Source organism: Falco cherrug, chromosome 7 (genome assembly GCF_023634085.1).
Source record: "Falco cherrug isolate bFalChe1 chromosome 7, bFalChe1.pri, whole genome shotgun sequence".
In the NCBI taxonomy this organism is placed as follows: domain Eukaryota; kingdom Metazoa; phylum Chordata; class Aves; order Falconiformes; family Falconidae; genus Falco; species Falco cherrug.
The window spans coordinates 629,488-644,359 of record NC_073703.1 but is presented as its reverse complement, the minus strand read 5'-3'; the positions used below and the strand labels follow the sequence as shown (position 1 = coordinate 644,359).

The 14,872-nt window shown below is 42.9% G+C and overlaps 1 protein-coding gene across 7 annotated transcripts in view; it reads right to left on the bottom strand.

Moving 5' to 3' along the window:
• The window catches only part of CSNK1G1 (casein kinase 1 gamma 1), a 108,201-nt gene that overhangs the window by 39,558 nt on the left and 53,771 nt on the right, over nucleotides 1-14,872 (bottom strand). For all 7 annotated transcript variants that reach the window (XM_055717446.1, XM_055717445.1, XM_055717451.1 and 4 more), the window contains one exon: nucleotides 12,905-12,974. In XM_055717446.1, the coding sequence (XP_055573421.1) occupies nucleotides 12,905-12,974 (70 nt within the window). The remainder of the gene's footprint in view (nucleotides 1-12,904; nucleotides 12,975-14,872) is intronic.

The window sequence follows — 14,872 nt, the reverse complement described above, 5'->3', positions numbered from 1 at the left end:
ATGAAAGATGTATAAAATCCCTGCTGTGTTTTGAGTAGCTTGTTAGTATTTGAATCTACAAAAAAAAAGTTATGGAAAAAGGAACAGAAGAAAAACAGACACGGGAAGGACAGAAGGAAGAACATATTTGTTCTTGCTGCTGGTAAAAATCCAAATTATTTGATTTTACTTCAGTTGCAAAAAACCAATTTTCACGATCGTTGTTATTAAAACGAGGTGGCATTTCATTTTCCTTGAGTTGCACAAGCTGGTTTCCTGATATCATGGCTTGACTATTAAACAACTTTTCATGTACACGAGGAGAGAAGCAGTTTCAGAGAGGCTACCAACAGGACATTCACGTTTGTATTCATAAAAATAAAAAAAATATTGGGAGGAGAATCAGCCCAGGCTGGAAAGGCTAAGCTGCAGGAAGACTTTAAAAATCTGAGAAATTTACCCAGAAACCCATTCACAGGCATTTTTTAGCTGTAGTGAGTAAACTACAGTCAATGAAATTGTTTCAATTCTTGACCATGACAAAAGAACAAAGCACAACACAATAAATTGCTTTTTGGGCAAGTTTTGGGAGCCTGGATTCACATTTCTAGGGCTCAAGGGAAATGACTGCACTCAAATATCCACATTACCATCAAATTTCCTATCAAAATACCCTTTGAGACAATCTCTTGTTTCAGTGACGATGGCAGCTGGCATGTAAAGCAACATCTTAAGAGAAGGATCAAAACAGTATGTAATTTTAGAAGAGTTATTTTAAACCACCCAAAAAAGTTCTAGCTTAAGTTCTAGTGTAATCATCTACCTTTTCCTACACACCTGTGATACAAGGACAAGGGTGGAAGAAAGTATCAAAAGGTTTAGTTTCACATAACTCTTCCTGATACGCTTTCTGGGTTTCTTTGTGCACTCACTGCAGCCTATGTTTTTGCTGAAAGGTGTGAGAAGCTGCAGTGCTGCAGGTTTTTTTTTACTTCTTGAGGGTTAAGTGAGGGCTTACAGCAGCCTACTGAAGAGCCCCAAAAGCTCTTGTGTAATTAAAATATAGCCACATCATGAACCAGCTCCCCAGACTGCTTTTCTACCTCCAGGCTCGGCTTCACAGTTAGAAGGTATACGTCGCTCCGCACATCAGCTCCAAGCTGTTCAACCAGCCAGGCACCATTTGCAGCCTTTGCAGCTGGGAGCATGACTCCTCAGGATGGAGCCAGCAAGAAAGACGCGACCTCCTGCCTGATACGCTGCAGGTTGCTGCGCCAGGTGAGTTTTGCTGGTCAGTGTAATGCCAGACCACATCTGTGATAGCCAACATGGTTCTGCTGGTTCATACCAAAGAGAAACTGTTTCCTATTCAGTTTCCCCTGGCCGTGCAATTCCTGCGTTGGGTCAGCTCTACCTGCTGAAAGGGAATTAAGTAGCAGGTTTTGGCTGCTTCATTTTAACTGGGTAACAAAGGAATTGAGATGACTAAGGGTATGCTCCATGACTGCTTTTTTTTTTTTTTACTTTAAGAATAAGTTATGCATGCCAATTACATAACAGGTATAATCTATAGAAATTTTAAGAAAAATAAACAACAGAACTTCTAGGTTGCACGAGAGTGCTCAGCAGCACACAAATTTAACTCCAGATGCACTGCCAAGGAAGAGGTTACTTCTTGGCAGATGAAACATGCTAAGACAGCACCAATAATAAAAGACTTTTGCTGAATTGCTCCTCTGCTGTCCAGAGAAACGTTTTGATTTGATCACACCAAGTCCCAGGTGGCCCCTGCCCTTCATCAGCTCATCTCCATTGGAGACTGCTGGCTGGAGGCAGAGCTTTTACCAGCTCCTTACTTCCTTCCCATCCACGTGCCAAAAATTTATAGCGCGAGTTAAGTGATACTTTAAGCTTATGGCACGCTGTCCAGCTGCAAAATATGGTGAAACTGCCACAGTGACAACGTAGAGGGAATTTGACAGCTTGTTACAGCTCAGCTGCAAACCACATCTCCGTGCAGCAACCAGGAGTCATTCTAGCCAGGACAGCACAGCAACGTAAAGCAGAACTAGCACGTACAGGCAGTATTCGTTGTTGATCCAACAGCGTTTGGGTCTTGGATGACAGATCAGACCAGTCCTATTTAGCCAGATAAAGCAGACTTTATCAGACACGCAGCCTCTGCTTTGGGTGCTCAGGAGTAAGATGATGCTCGACCATGCTCAGACAGCTGAAGCTGGCCAGCTTCTGCATGCCAGACCATGGTGGGACAATCTGGGTGGTATTTCTGGCAGCACAACCCTACGTGCCACCCCCCAGCTATGCTGAGACCTGCTTGCAAAGCCGTGGGTGCAGCTTGGCCCCACAGCACTCATGCTGGTCCTACTGAGAGGGCTGCTTGATAGGAATACTTTGTGCTGCAATCAAAGATGGTTTAGCATCAGCACAGGACCCAACAGGAGGACTGATTAAAAAGCCATGAGATAGACATTTGCTCCCACAATAGCATCAAACTAATAAGTGACGGATGCTCAGTGTCAAAGATATGCAAACTCTCCACAAGTCAAGAGAGTGGCATTCATCAGTCCCGTAACTATTGCAGTGTTTGAGGGGAAAAAGGTTTTTTTCAGATTAGTAGGAAAGTGTTACCCACACAGTCCTTCCAGCCTGTTGGAAAACCTCCCACTCCCTCTTATGGCAAGAGAACTTCCTGCAAAACAGACATTCACAGGAGCTAAATAAAATACTACCTCCAGATATCATCTCTGTTTCACCCTAAGATAGCTGAGTACAAGCAGGTAGGAATAGAGTTTCCTTCAGGAAAACTGTTACTTTCAGACAGAAAAATTACTACAAAACAGCAGGTCTCCACCCAGGGCAGAGCTTGTTGGGAAGTTCCTCTGGCATACCTGGATCCATGATAGATTCAGAAGCAGAGTCTGTGGCTTATGTCTGAAATGGAAGGAAGTTTTTGAATAGCAGGCAGGGCACGGCTCAGAAATGCAAACTCCAAACCCATTTAATAGCCACTCTGGGAGGTGGGCAGCCCTACGCACCAGAACTTCACTTGCGTCAAACCTCTCTGGCACAACTCAAATGTTTTCCTCTTTAATGTGAAGAGCACCTTAAAAACCTTCAGCATCCACAGGATGCTTCTGTGCTTGGGAAGCACGAACATATGAAAGGGATCCTACTAAAACAGGCACTCGTCTTCCAAAAGGGAATCAGCTTGGTTTGAATCGAGGCAGTACTCAACACCTGATGTCCAGCCCTCCAGAAAATGAATTGACTTTTATAGAAATTAATTGAGGTCTAGAGCTAAGTGCAGCATCCCGACAGCTTGAAAAGTTTTCATACAAGGGCTAGGTAGGAAAGGGGTAAACAATGAAAGCAGAACACTGAGGCTAACTGGTTGCTACATCCTTATTAATCATGGGGGCTCTAATTGCTAACTGGGTTTACCATTCAATGTAAATATAAATTCCTAAGTTTACCTTCAAACACTGAGTATTTTCATCTCCTCGCTCAAATCGCGGAGGCACTCAAAGTCCCAAGCAAAACCTGGGCTGCTAGCAAGCACGAGAGATGTTAGCTCAGGGTTGGCTAGAAAGCACTAGAAGCAGAACAGAGACCTTGATGATTAAATGCCCGCCCCGCCCCCCCCCCCCCCATCCCTCCAGCCGGACTCTTGCAGCAGTTGGGCCAGCAGCACACCAACCCATGCTTAGCAGACACTGCTGTCTGTCAGAAGAACCGAACGAGGCATCTGGGATGACTCAGATGAGTCCAACAGCTACAGATTTATGACCACCATTGCAGGGCATGTCAGCCTACAAGGAAAAGTGTCTGCAGGAAAGGCATTTTCAGCTTCCCAGCACTCTGCTGTTCCCCTCTGCACACTGCCCTGTGTCGCTGGGTTTGATTTGTGATTACTGCAATGAATACCGGAAGAGTAGGAGATGCACAAGGACTGTTCGAAATATTAAAAAGGAAACTGCCCTAAACTCATATTCAAATATTAATGGCCTTGCTTTAAAAGCATCTGATAGCTTCCAATTGACAAAGCCTAAATTTAGCCTAAGGAAGTCAAAACTTCTGATGTTAAAGGAGATCTGAAATGTGCACATCCAGGAAGCCCTTCCTAAGAAGGGAACTGCCACATTAAAAAACCAACCCAAAACATAAGTATTTTTAGATAGCAAAATATTCTTCAGAGATCAACAGCAAGCCAGCCCTGAATGCAGACAGGCTTTAACTGGGTGTGTTACAGTAATCCACTACATTTTATTTTGCATTTCAAAAACTCTGAAGTCAGAGATCCCTCCAGTTCAAAAGTTCATTGGACTGCCCTGACTTTAGAAAGAATGGTGATCATCAGCTTCATTAACAGTGCTGCTAAGTGTGAGGGACCTCCACATGTTGCACTTTTTGTTTGAAAAGGCCAGTTTCAGATGAATGAAATCACGTCTCCTTGCTGAGACATCTCAAACCTATTGCCCGTGGCACACTTCTTTGCAAGTTTTGCAAACGAAGGGAGTTTTTCCTCACTGTTAGAAAATTAACCCAACAGCTTAAAACAAGCGCTAGGGCCTATCACAGGTATCTGAAGTAGGGAAATGATTAAACATGAGATGTGACCCAAAGGCACAAGTCACTTTGTGCACAAAGTATAGCAGTTTTGTATCATTGTGCACAGATAAGTCACTTATTAAATACTTGTAGTAACTGAACACTGACATTCTAAAATATTTCCAAATATTTCTAACAAGGAGGCTGCAGTGCTCACCCAGAGTGTTGTAGCATGACAGCTACGAACAAACCTTTTCATACAAAGAAACAGGACACAAACGTACTTCAGGCAATGGCCACGTGTTGCTCCACGCCCCCACAAACCCACGTTGGGGAGCAGAGGGGCAATCCCTACCCAGCAGCTCTCTCCTGCCCCAAACCAGCACCTTGCTGTGGGGTTTTGTGCTGGCTCAACTCCCAGCCATGGCAGCTTTTTCATCAAGGTGGCAAATATGAGTGGGATTTCTGAAGATTAAAGCAACTACAGCAATGGCTAATGCCTATGTTCGCACTCCTTAATTAAACAGGGGTGTAGACATCTTGCATTAACACTCACTTATGTGGCCTCGAGTTACTCCTGCTCGCTTGGGGCAAAGCGTTGCCCACAGCGAGTTCCCCCTGAAATAGCTGGTATTGGCAGCACACTCCACCACGGTGACTTGTTTACATCCGTCCATGTAACAAGTCTTACCAAAATGACCCCTACCTAATTGCTGTGTGAAGGACAACATTGTGCAACCAGCATGGAAAGAATTTCTTTATAAAGGTCACTGGTACGTACAAAGCATGCAGCAGGTCATGAGTAAAGCAAGAGCAACACTGAATGAGAAAAACATGCTCGACGCAGGCAACTCTGAAAAGCTAACTTAATATGCAGTATGGAGAAGCAGACAGCCCAGCTATGCTGAAAAATATATATGCAAATATTGAATAGTCTATGTAAAGGCTCAGTTATTTATACCACCTTCATTTTCCTTGGTCCTACTTCCTGACAAGTAAACAGACTGCTTTGCTCTAGCAAGTTGTGCAACAGAAGGAGGTCCAAAAGTAAACACACAGATTCCATACTTCGTTAGAGGTGAACTTGTTTACAGAGCAGGAATTAAAACAAAACCACAGAATCTGTAGATATTCTATATGTAACGACGTACCCTCCTTGACTCAGTATATTCTGCTCGTACGCTGTGACTCATCTGTTGCGTGGGCTGGGGAGAGCAGAGATCTTGTTGGTTTCCTGGGATTCTCCAACATATTAGACTCCTGCTTTCCACCACAACACCGTAGAGGCTCATTACATCTGACATCTACTTGCCAACGTCACCTATCAGTCTTGGGGATGAGCAATGGCTACACAGCTAGTGGATGAAACTCAACGCATGTTGACACCAGACTGCTATGAATCACATGTGCCAAGGTGAGACTGCAAAGGAGTGGGGAAAGGTGTGACTCATCTGCCAGCTGATATAAAAATAAACTACTACTGAATCAAAAATGCATGACTTCTTCACACTATGTGCACAGGCAGAAGCTGTCACTATACGGAAACTCAATCATCACCTCAGTGCAGCCAAAAGAAACCTGAAAATAAGCATTACTCTATTTTACCTTCCAAAGGCAAAGCTTACAGGGAAGGCATTAGGTATAGCAGTAACAGTCACAGAGGAAAGATGCAAGTGACGCTTTGAAATGTAGTAACAAAACAAAACAATTCCTGTACATCTACTGGTCACTGCTGGAAGGTCAGTATGTCGCAAGACCACAGCAAATTATTTATTTGTGTGATAGCACAAGATTAAAGACCAGTTTCCTGTTTGCATGGAAATGTTTTTCAGCCATAGTCACCATCCGAAGAGGATCTGGGCTCACAGTGATGCACTAATGGTCACGCAGCAGTGGGCTCCCTGTCCTTGAGAAAAGGCTTATTCAGGGGACAAACATACTCCGGGGGAAAAGAAAAACTTAAAGCTTTGCAAGCATACATCAACACAGCAGACATGTTTGTCTCAACTTCTCAGCAAAGCAAGGCTTATAAAAAGAGGTAAGTCTTTTTTTCCCCCTCCAACCAGCACAGCTAGAGGGGAAAAAAAAAAAAGCAAAAAAAAAAAAGCAGCTTTCGGTCAAAGCTTGTCTTAAAGTCTCAGCATTTGGCTTCCATTTCCACTGGGAGGCTCTGCAGACACAGATACGTGAGCTCTGTTGGATACGATAGCAGCTGGATAAGGGGAGCCATTAGCTTTATGGCTGCACAGACAGGTGCCTGCAGCATCCAGCCACCCACCCTCCTGCACCTCATATGAAGCGATGCAGAGTGGCTCTGTGGGCTCTGCTGCCACGTCCAGCAGACAGGGCAGCCCAGTGCCTTGGCGTGCAGACAGCTTTGTCATGCTTCTCTTCCCTGGAACACAACAGCTTTCTACAACTGTTCACGAACAGTGTCTTCAGCTTCCCTTTGGCAAAGAGATGTTAAACACTTAGCAGCCAAGAGATGTGCTTATGGCACTGAGTAAGGGTACCGAGGTTCCTACCACAGGAAACACAGCAGTGTTTTAAGTTTAAAAAGCTTCACAAATTTAAAACCCATTTAAAGTGTTTTCTACTAGAGCTGAGAGCAGTGGGATCCACCTTTCACACACTACAGGCTTGAGCAGCACTGCATACAACCTCCACTGACAGCCCAGATCCTGATCAGAGCAGTTAATCAACAGGAGAGGCCGGTATCTCCATGTGAAACTCGAACAAGCTGGCTGGAAATACCAGGGTATGCAAAAGGATGCGTAGGAGCTGTGGCAGACTGCAGCCAAAAATCCAAATGATGGGATGGGCAGAGACAGAAGCATGGCCATGTCCACATTGCGCATGAGAAAGAGCAGCTCAAGCCAAAGGCTGCTGAAGAGTCGGGAACAGAGACTGGGAAACATGGGCACTGCTTGCTGATAAAAGATGAGCTTCCAATAAAAACTTCGGAAGAGATGTTTCCCCTGTGAAGTCTGTTGGAGAGTTTAACTTGAAGGAAAGATGAGAATCTGGAACCAGCCTTAAAACAAAAAGACCATTCCTTTGAAGGTCCTCAAACCAGGTAGGTCAAATAAGCCCAAAAGACACAGACAATTGCCAAGGCTTCTGTGTGCCACCAGCAGGACCCCGCTGCTGAAGGTGGCCCAACAGGCCTGGTAGGCCTCCTGCAAGCTGCATGAACCGCTTTATTCACCCTAAACTAAGTAGGAGGGTCCTGGGATGCTGCTGGGTGAGCAGCAGGAGGTTCAAGCACAACAAAAGCTTTGCCTTTTGGTACAATGCCCAGGAAACACAACCATCTCAGGAGCTAGGCTGGCTCTGTTTGACCACAGTCAAAGTAATTCAGTTTTGCTCTGCTAACACCAGCTTTCCCACCCCAACACTTAAGGGAAACCAGACACTCAAACATCAGCCAGCAGTGGGGATGGAGCTCCTCTACTCATTATCCTGCAAGCTGTAGGGCCTGATTATTCAAGATTTTTTATGAATGGTAAGAAGCCAAGCCTTTACTCCACAAACTTCAAGTACAGGTGGCAAATGACATGCTCAAGTGACTGATCCAACACTAGAAAATGCTGGAGACTGGAACTACTTCTGTCAGCCCTAGGAGATGTAAAAGCATCCAGTCAAATTGGATCGGGAACTCCTTTAGTCCCCAAGGTACAGGAACAGCAGATTTAAGCAGCTGTACAAAGCCTCAGAGCAAGGGGAAGCCCAGCTGCTGAGGAACCAGCCTTGGGGAGGAGAGGAACATCTGGAATGGCCAGTCCTCAAAGATGGTCCTAGAGCAAGAGCCTGATTTTGGGAACACTCATCACAATTGGACTTCTTGTGGACAGCTGTGCTACTCATGCTCATACACAGGCAGGAACTTTCCAGCAAGAAAATAATTCAGGAGCAACCGTGCCACCACCAGTAAAGCGAGATCCTGAGGATAGCCCAGGCCAGAATGAATCTTCTATGCCAGCATGTTTGTGCATGCTTACATGGATTTTACAACAGAGAGCAACTACGAAACAGTTGAGTATGACACTGGCATCTTACAGGATTGATGACAGAGTAACACAACTAGTTTGCACAGAGGTTGTTAAAACTACTCCAATTATCTTGGTTAGCAAACGGATCGTATCCCAGACTACCTAAAACCTAAAGGAATTCTCGTCCTTTCCTGAGACACTCTATGGACTGACCATCGGGTCTTTGACTCCATGCCTGTGGTCTGGGTTTTTTAGTTTCTACTGCCTACACTTAGGTAAAGCAGTCATACGCTGTTTTAGGTTATTAAATATTCAATTCTACAGTGAGACAGAAGAAACCAGCAGACGGTCACTGTGCAGCAAGCCCTAGCCTCTTATTTTGAGGGGTAGAGAAGTTCAAGGAAGAATCATGAAACCCCATTTCTACAAACAAACATTTTTGAGGGGCAAGGTAGTAAATTCTAGGGCAGCTAGTAGTTTCTCTTACTACAGGGGGGCATTGAAACATCAGAGATGGTATTGATAACTTGCAGAAGCACATCAGAGATGTCTTGTCAGTTGGTTACTTCTGACCCAGAACTACCTCTGTTAGCTACTTCAGAGTACATTTGATATATCCACCAGGACTGAGCTATTCTGAGAAGCACCACAAAGAGCTACATTCATACAGCTTCGACCCCTTTACCAAGCACTTCACTGCTCCAGTATATATTAATCTTGTGTGAAATAAGTCTTCAAGAAGCATAAGACACAAGAAATCCACTCTTCTCCTCAGCTAATCCAAGCTGACTACTGACCTTCATCCGAGTCACACGGCAGATGAAGAAGCTGGTGCTGATGGGAGGTAACAAATGCAACTTCGGTGCCTTGTCAGAGTCTTCAAGCATCAATGCTGATGGAGCATGTGGCACAGGGAGCCACGGAGTAGCTGTGAAAGGACAAGGCAGCTCTCCTCTGTTCACTGAACAACTGTGTTCTGTTCACACAGAAACATCTCACCTGGATGTTCATCCCAGGAATTAACTTCTGACAGCATCCTGAATTATTGGGCTACTTGGTACTGTTTAACTACACTAAGGAAAATGCAAAACTAGACTGAATAGCTTAAAAAAATAAAGACTAACTTTGCTAGTCTTTGATGATGGCAACAAGCAAAGCAGGTAACCGATACCAACATAAGTCCTTCAGGCACTGAACTGTAGAATTGTTCTAAAATTCTGGGGCAAAAGCCCCCCAAAAGTATTTTATGCAATATCCAGCAGAACCGGACTCCCAAGTCAGCATTACAAAGCTAGTTGCAAATTTCTCTCCAAAAGTAACACTTGTCCTACCAGTGTGATCGAGCACTTCATGTCTCCTTAACAACACTGGTTGGGCTTCTGCAGGGGTTTTGATGCACAAAATCTTTAAGCTGCTGACTGTGTAAGTTGCACTTTTTAATCTGGCACATTGCAAGCAAGTCACGGTGAACTTTTCTGCAGTTCTCAACATCCAAGACCTTTCTCTTGGAATGCCGACTGCCACAAAACACTTGCCTCTGGACTAGTCCCAACTTCATGGGGACCCATCCAGTCACATAGTAGAGATGAAATATCTTTCTTGACACACACAAAGCTATCCTACAAGAAGGTTCCTACTTGATTCATGGCCAAGTAGGGTGGTCCATTCCAAACCAAGTCTTCCTATGATTAGTATCCAAGAGTAACATATTTTAAAAATGTTTATTCTGAACATCCAGAAAAAAGGAAATCACTATTAAAAAATTCTTCTCATTAGGAAAAAAATGCCATTTTTTTCTACAAATGCTGCAGGTGATGACAATTTTGACTTCTCAGAGATGCTGCTCACTGAGACCATCTGGTTGTACATGCAGTTGAATGCAGCTGTTGCACTAACAAAAGGACATGCTGCTACTGTAGCGTTGTAGCAATGTTTTTACTAGTCTTATTTTTTAGGCTAACTGTGGGAGGTTTGCAGTCAGCCACGTTATTTGGCAAGATTAATTGGCTAATTTATTGAACAGTATGTCACATGTAACGTTACTGTTGTTCTCCTCTGAGTCATACACACCATGGGTCTGGACACTTTTAGTCTTCATTTGGCAAGTCTATGATAATGCCAAGTAACCAGTTGTGCTTACCGGAAGTTCAAGGCTGGCTGTTTGAGTCATTGAAGTTTTTAAGCAAAGACCATTCAGGGGAGCCTGGCATTAACATCATCACTGAGAACAGACCCATCTATTTCCCCAGGGTTGGCACATAGTTAGCACCAGTCTGTTTTTACAGACAGACAGCCTTCCCCTAATTCTCAGTGTGGTGTGCAGACACAAAGCTAAGGCTCCCTGGTCCTGGCAGTCTGACTCTACCAAAATTTATTTTGCTCAGCTTCCAAGTTTCATGGAGAGACCAGAGATGTGGCTCACATCCTCCATCCAAGCTCCTGGCCTATTTCCAGTTGCTTTAGCAAAACCATAGCACAAGAGCTTCTAATGGCATTCAACAGATTATCAGAGCTGGGTTTGTGATGCCCGTGGGACCACACAGAGATAGAAGCAACTCATGTTGTTCATGAGGCTTCTCAATAGTCTCTTGACAAATACTGGCAAAAAGGCTTGAGTCAGCCCCCCCCCCCTGCTTCCAGAATGAAGGGAAGAGAGATCCTGAATATAAGATCTCCAGGTCTGATGGCAGCACACAGAAGTGTGCACAGTGTCAGATAGGGCAGAAATTCCCTGTGTGGATGTGTTGCAGGATGGAAAATTTAGATTCATTAGGAACAGGAGAAAACCCAATAAAAATACTTAATCTAAGCAAAATAAAGCCAAGCCTCCAACATCTGATCAGTTTTGAAATTCCTCAATAACATCTTTAAAGAGTGGTAGAAAGCCAACAGGTGCAGAAAAAGCAGATTGGGGTCCATCCATGTGTCATGAGATATATGTTGCCAGGGTATCAGAGATGGCAAGCATCAACAAGACTCAAGTAGGAAGTGAAGAGCACAATTAAGTGTATCACTTATTCTGTGAACCGGCATTTGATTTATTTAGTATATAGGCTTCAGCAGAAATGCCCTAAGTGTCAAAAGCACAGGTAACTGGAATGAAGTGATGACATTAACCTATCAGGAGCTTTGTGCACAGTACCAGACACTACCACCAGAACACAAAATACATAGAAAAGAGCACCTTATTTCAGTAGACAAGTCCTGTTTAAAAACAGCAACAAATTTTAGTGTTTCCAATAGTGACAACTTGGTTCCCACATCCCAGATTCTGCATCCTGTAAGGAGCAAAGAAGCCACAAAGCGTAAAGTGCAATAGCACCCAATCTCCAGAGGATGTGCTACACAAAATGAAGGAAACTGATTAGAAAAATTAATTGGAACAAGCAGAAAGGAAAAATGCAAGACAACTGCTCGGGCCCCACATATTATGAGCTCAGAGCAGATACATCTTTCTTTCTGTTCAACTTAGCATTTTGGTAATACAAGTGCAACCTCTGCCAGTAGAAGCTAGGTCCATCCAGGGAAAACTAGAAAAGTAAAATCAGAATAAAGTGTAAAAAAATTACAGTAACGTAGGAAACTTGCCAAAGCCCAAGGTCACTACATGATCAAGGCACAGAAGGAGCAGAGAATGTCTTTGCTTCAGAGACACTTCCTTGCACAGTGGGTAGTCAAGGCTGTGGAAATCCTTGCCATGGGAAACAGCACATGCTGAAAGTCCATATAGGTTTGGTTTAAAAGGAATCATAAATTAAGGGAAGAAAAAATCCAAACACTATTAGACACAATCTCAAGCCCTGTATTAGGGAAATCAGAGAGCTTGCCAGAAAAACAAACAAACCACCCCAACGCCCCAACCCTCACCTTTGTCTTACCCTGTTATTTTCTTCTCGTATTTGCTGCTGACTACAGTTGCGCAGAGGATACTGAGCTCATAGGCTTTTGGACACTCTTATGATTTAGTAAATACAATAAAAATCTGAAATACTGTTTTCATTGGAAAAGCTCTATGCTTCTTACACAATTTCCTAGATTGTTAAGACTTCACGTCACCTTTTCAAAGCCTGTCATTTTATACATAAATCACTTTCCATTCATCAACAGTTCCTACATTTTACTAACACATGTAGGTATTTGCTGCATCAGTCAATCCTCACTAACTCGAGTTTCTAGGTCCACATAACTACCCAGCATCACAATGATGTTATTCTGACCAAAAGTCTTCCAAAACTTGCACAAGGCTAAAAGAATTTGCCTAGATCAGTAAGTTCAAGTAAGAGTTACACAACAAATACGATGGTGATGTTTGATTTAATAAAGAAATCACAAACTTTCTATAAGCTTAAGGCAGGTTTACTTACCTACACTTCCAAGTTGTTTATAAAACCTGTATTCTAAATGAAGCTGTGGTGCACGTGATTTTATTGGTTCCTAAAACAGGGGAAAAAAAATTGGTTATAATCAGTGTGACTGAAAAAAGTTCTATCCTATATTGAAGATCTGTGACTGTACATAAAGCTTCAAGTTTCAAGATAAAACACCCTAGATGGAAAGTCTAATGACAGACTTCAATATTAGACGTCATTTAAATAGGCAGAGAACAAAAAGCAGTAAGACTTGCACTTTGAGGAGAAACTTCCTCATTTAAATACAAAGCTCATTCATTGCAGTGAAATCCAAGAAACATTCAACAAAGCTCCTGGTCCTTGAAGAATGACCTTGAACACTGGCAGGAAGAAAGTCAAGGTTGCAAAAGATCAAGGCTCAAGTTCACTCTGCGGACTGTGGTTGTCCACACTATTTTTGTTGGTCACTAGCCTATATTTTTTAAAAACACTGAGTCATAGATCTGTGTTTTAAGTCAGACCACAGTTCCATAAATGTACAATCTTGCTTGCAGCAAGCACTATAGTGCAGCCAGATACCTGGTAAAAACACAGGAAAAAGTCTCCCCCTTCAGTAGCAGGTGTCAGTCAAACATCTCAAAGCACTCAAGAATATTCCATTTTTATGCACAGAATAAAAAAAACGGGTAAGTCTGCAATGCTCCCAAAACATTACATTTCTCAACTGTTACTCATCTGCACTTTATGTACAAAACTTAATGCCTATGATCCATAAAGGCATTAACATGCAAGATTACAAAGCTTCTAAAAATAGAAAGTTAACATGGAGAGGATTAAGAGACTCATTGAGTAATTACATTTTCAATAAAATGATGCACTTCGGACAGGCAGTAATGTGGGTTCACTTACTGCCCAGACATCTCTGAAAAAGAAGTTAATACTGGCCTCAATTTTTGTTTGGATGTTGCTTATTTGCTTGCTTTTGAGAAAATAAATGCTCCATGCTCAAAACTATGTAAAATTTGTAGCAGAGCACCAAAATTAGTCTGAATTTCAAATACCTGCTAAATAGCCCTCTATTTGATGAGCTCATCATCTACAAGCTTGCCCCCAAGACCAACACAAAAAAAGTCCTTTCATGTGTCACATCAGCTCCCATGAGTCAGAGCAAGAGCATCTTGGACATGTACAAGAGTTTGAGCCAACACCTTTGATGCAGCGGAGTAACTCTTCTGTCTCCACAGGAGGACACAAAGGCTTTAAGCTGATCCACCTCTGGTCTGTACTGTAAGACTAATGTCTGCATTTGGCATGAACTCCACATTCAAGAATTCTTTTTAAGCCAGAAGAATTATTTTTGTACAGGAATTCAGGCAGTTCAACTTCCAGCCAAGATGTTCATCACCAATTCAAGTCATCGCCTCCATTTGCCAGCAAGGGGAAAAAAAGCTGCTGGTTGCTTCTCAATTTTCTGATGTTTAAAAACTTCAGAAATCAAATATGACCAACTACTTTGAAAAAAAAATGGTGAAAAATACTCCAAAGGCAAAACTAAACCTGTACTGAAGGTTGTATCATATATAAATATATTATATATATAATATATATTATATAAATATAAAGCAATGCAAAACCAAGTTTGTTATAAGTCACATTTAAATTAAGATAATTGTTGATGGTGGCTTGAGGGAACATTTACAGACACCTGCACAGCAAAGGGATTTAGGGCAATAGGACCTCAGCCTGTTCAGTGAATAGTTTATTTACCCAAATAAACTATTTGGATAAAGGTAGAAGGATTAATGTATCAGGCCATGATGCTGCTTGTGACAAAATCAGGGAAAAGTAAGCCAAATCCACTTCTGCATCAGGAGTTGCTGCAGCTCAAATTCTGGATGCTTGCCAGAGTCATGGCAGCTTCCAAGAAGATCATACCAGAACAGATGGTTGTCCTGTAGGCCAAGGGCTTAAGAATGCTGACAG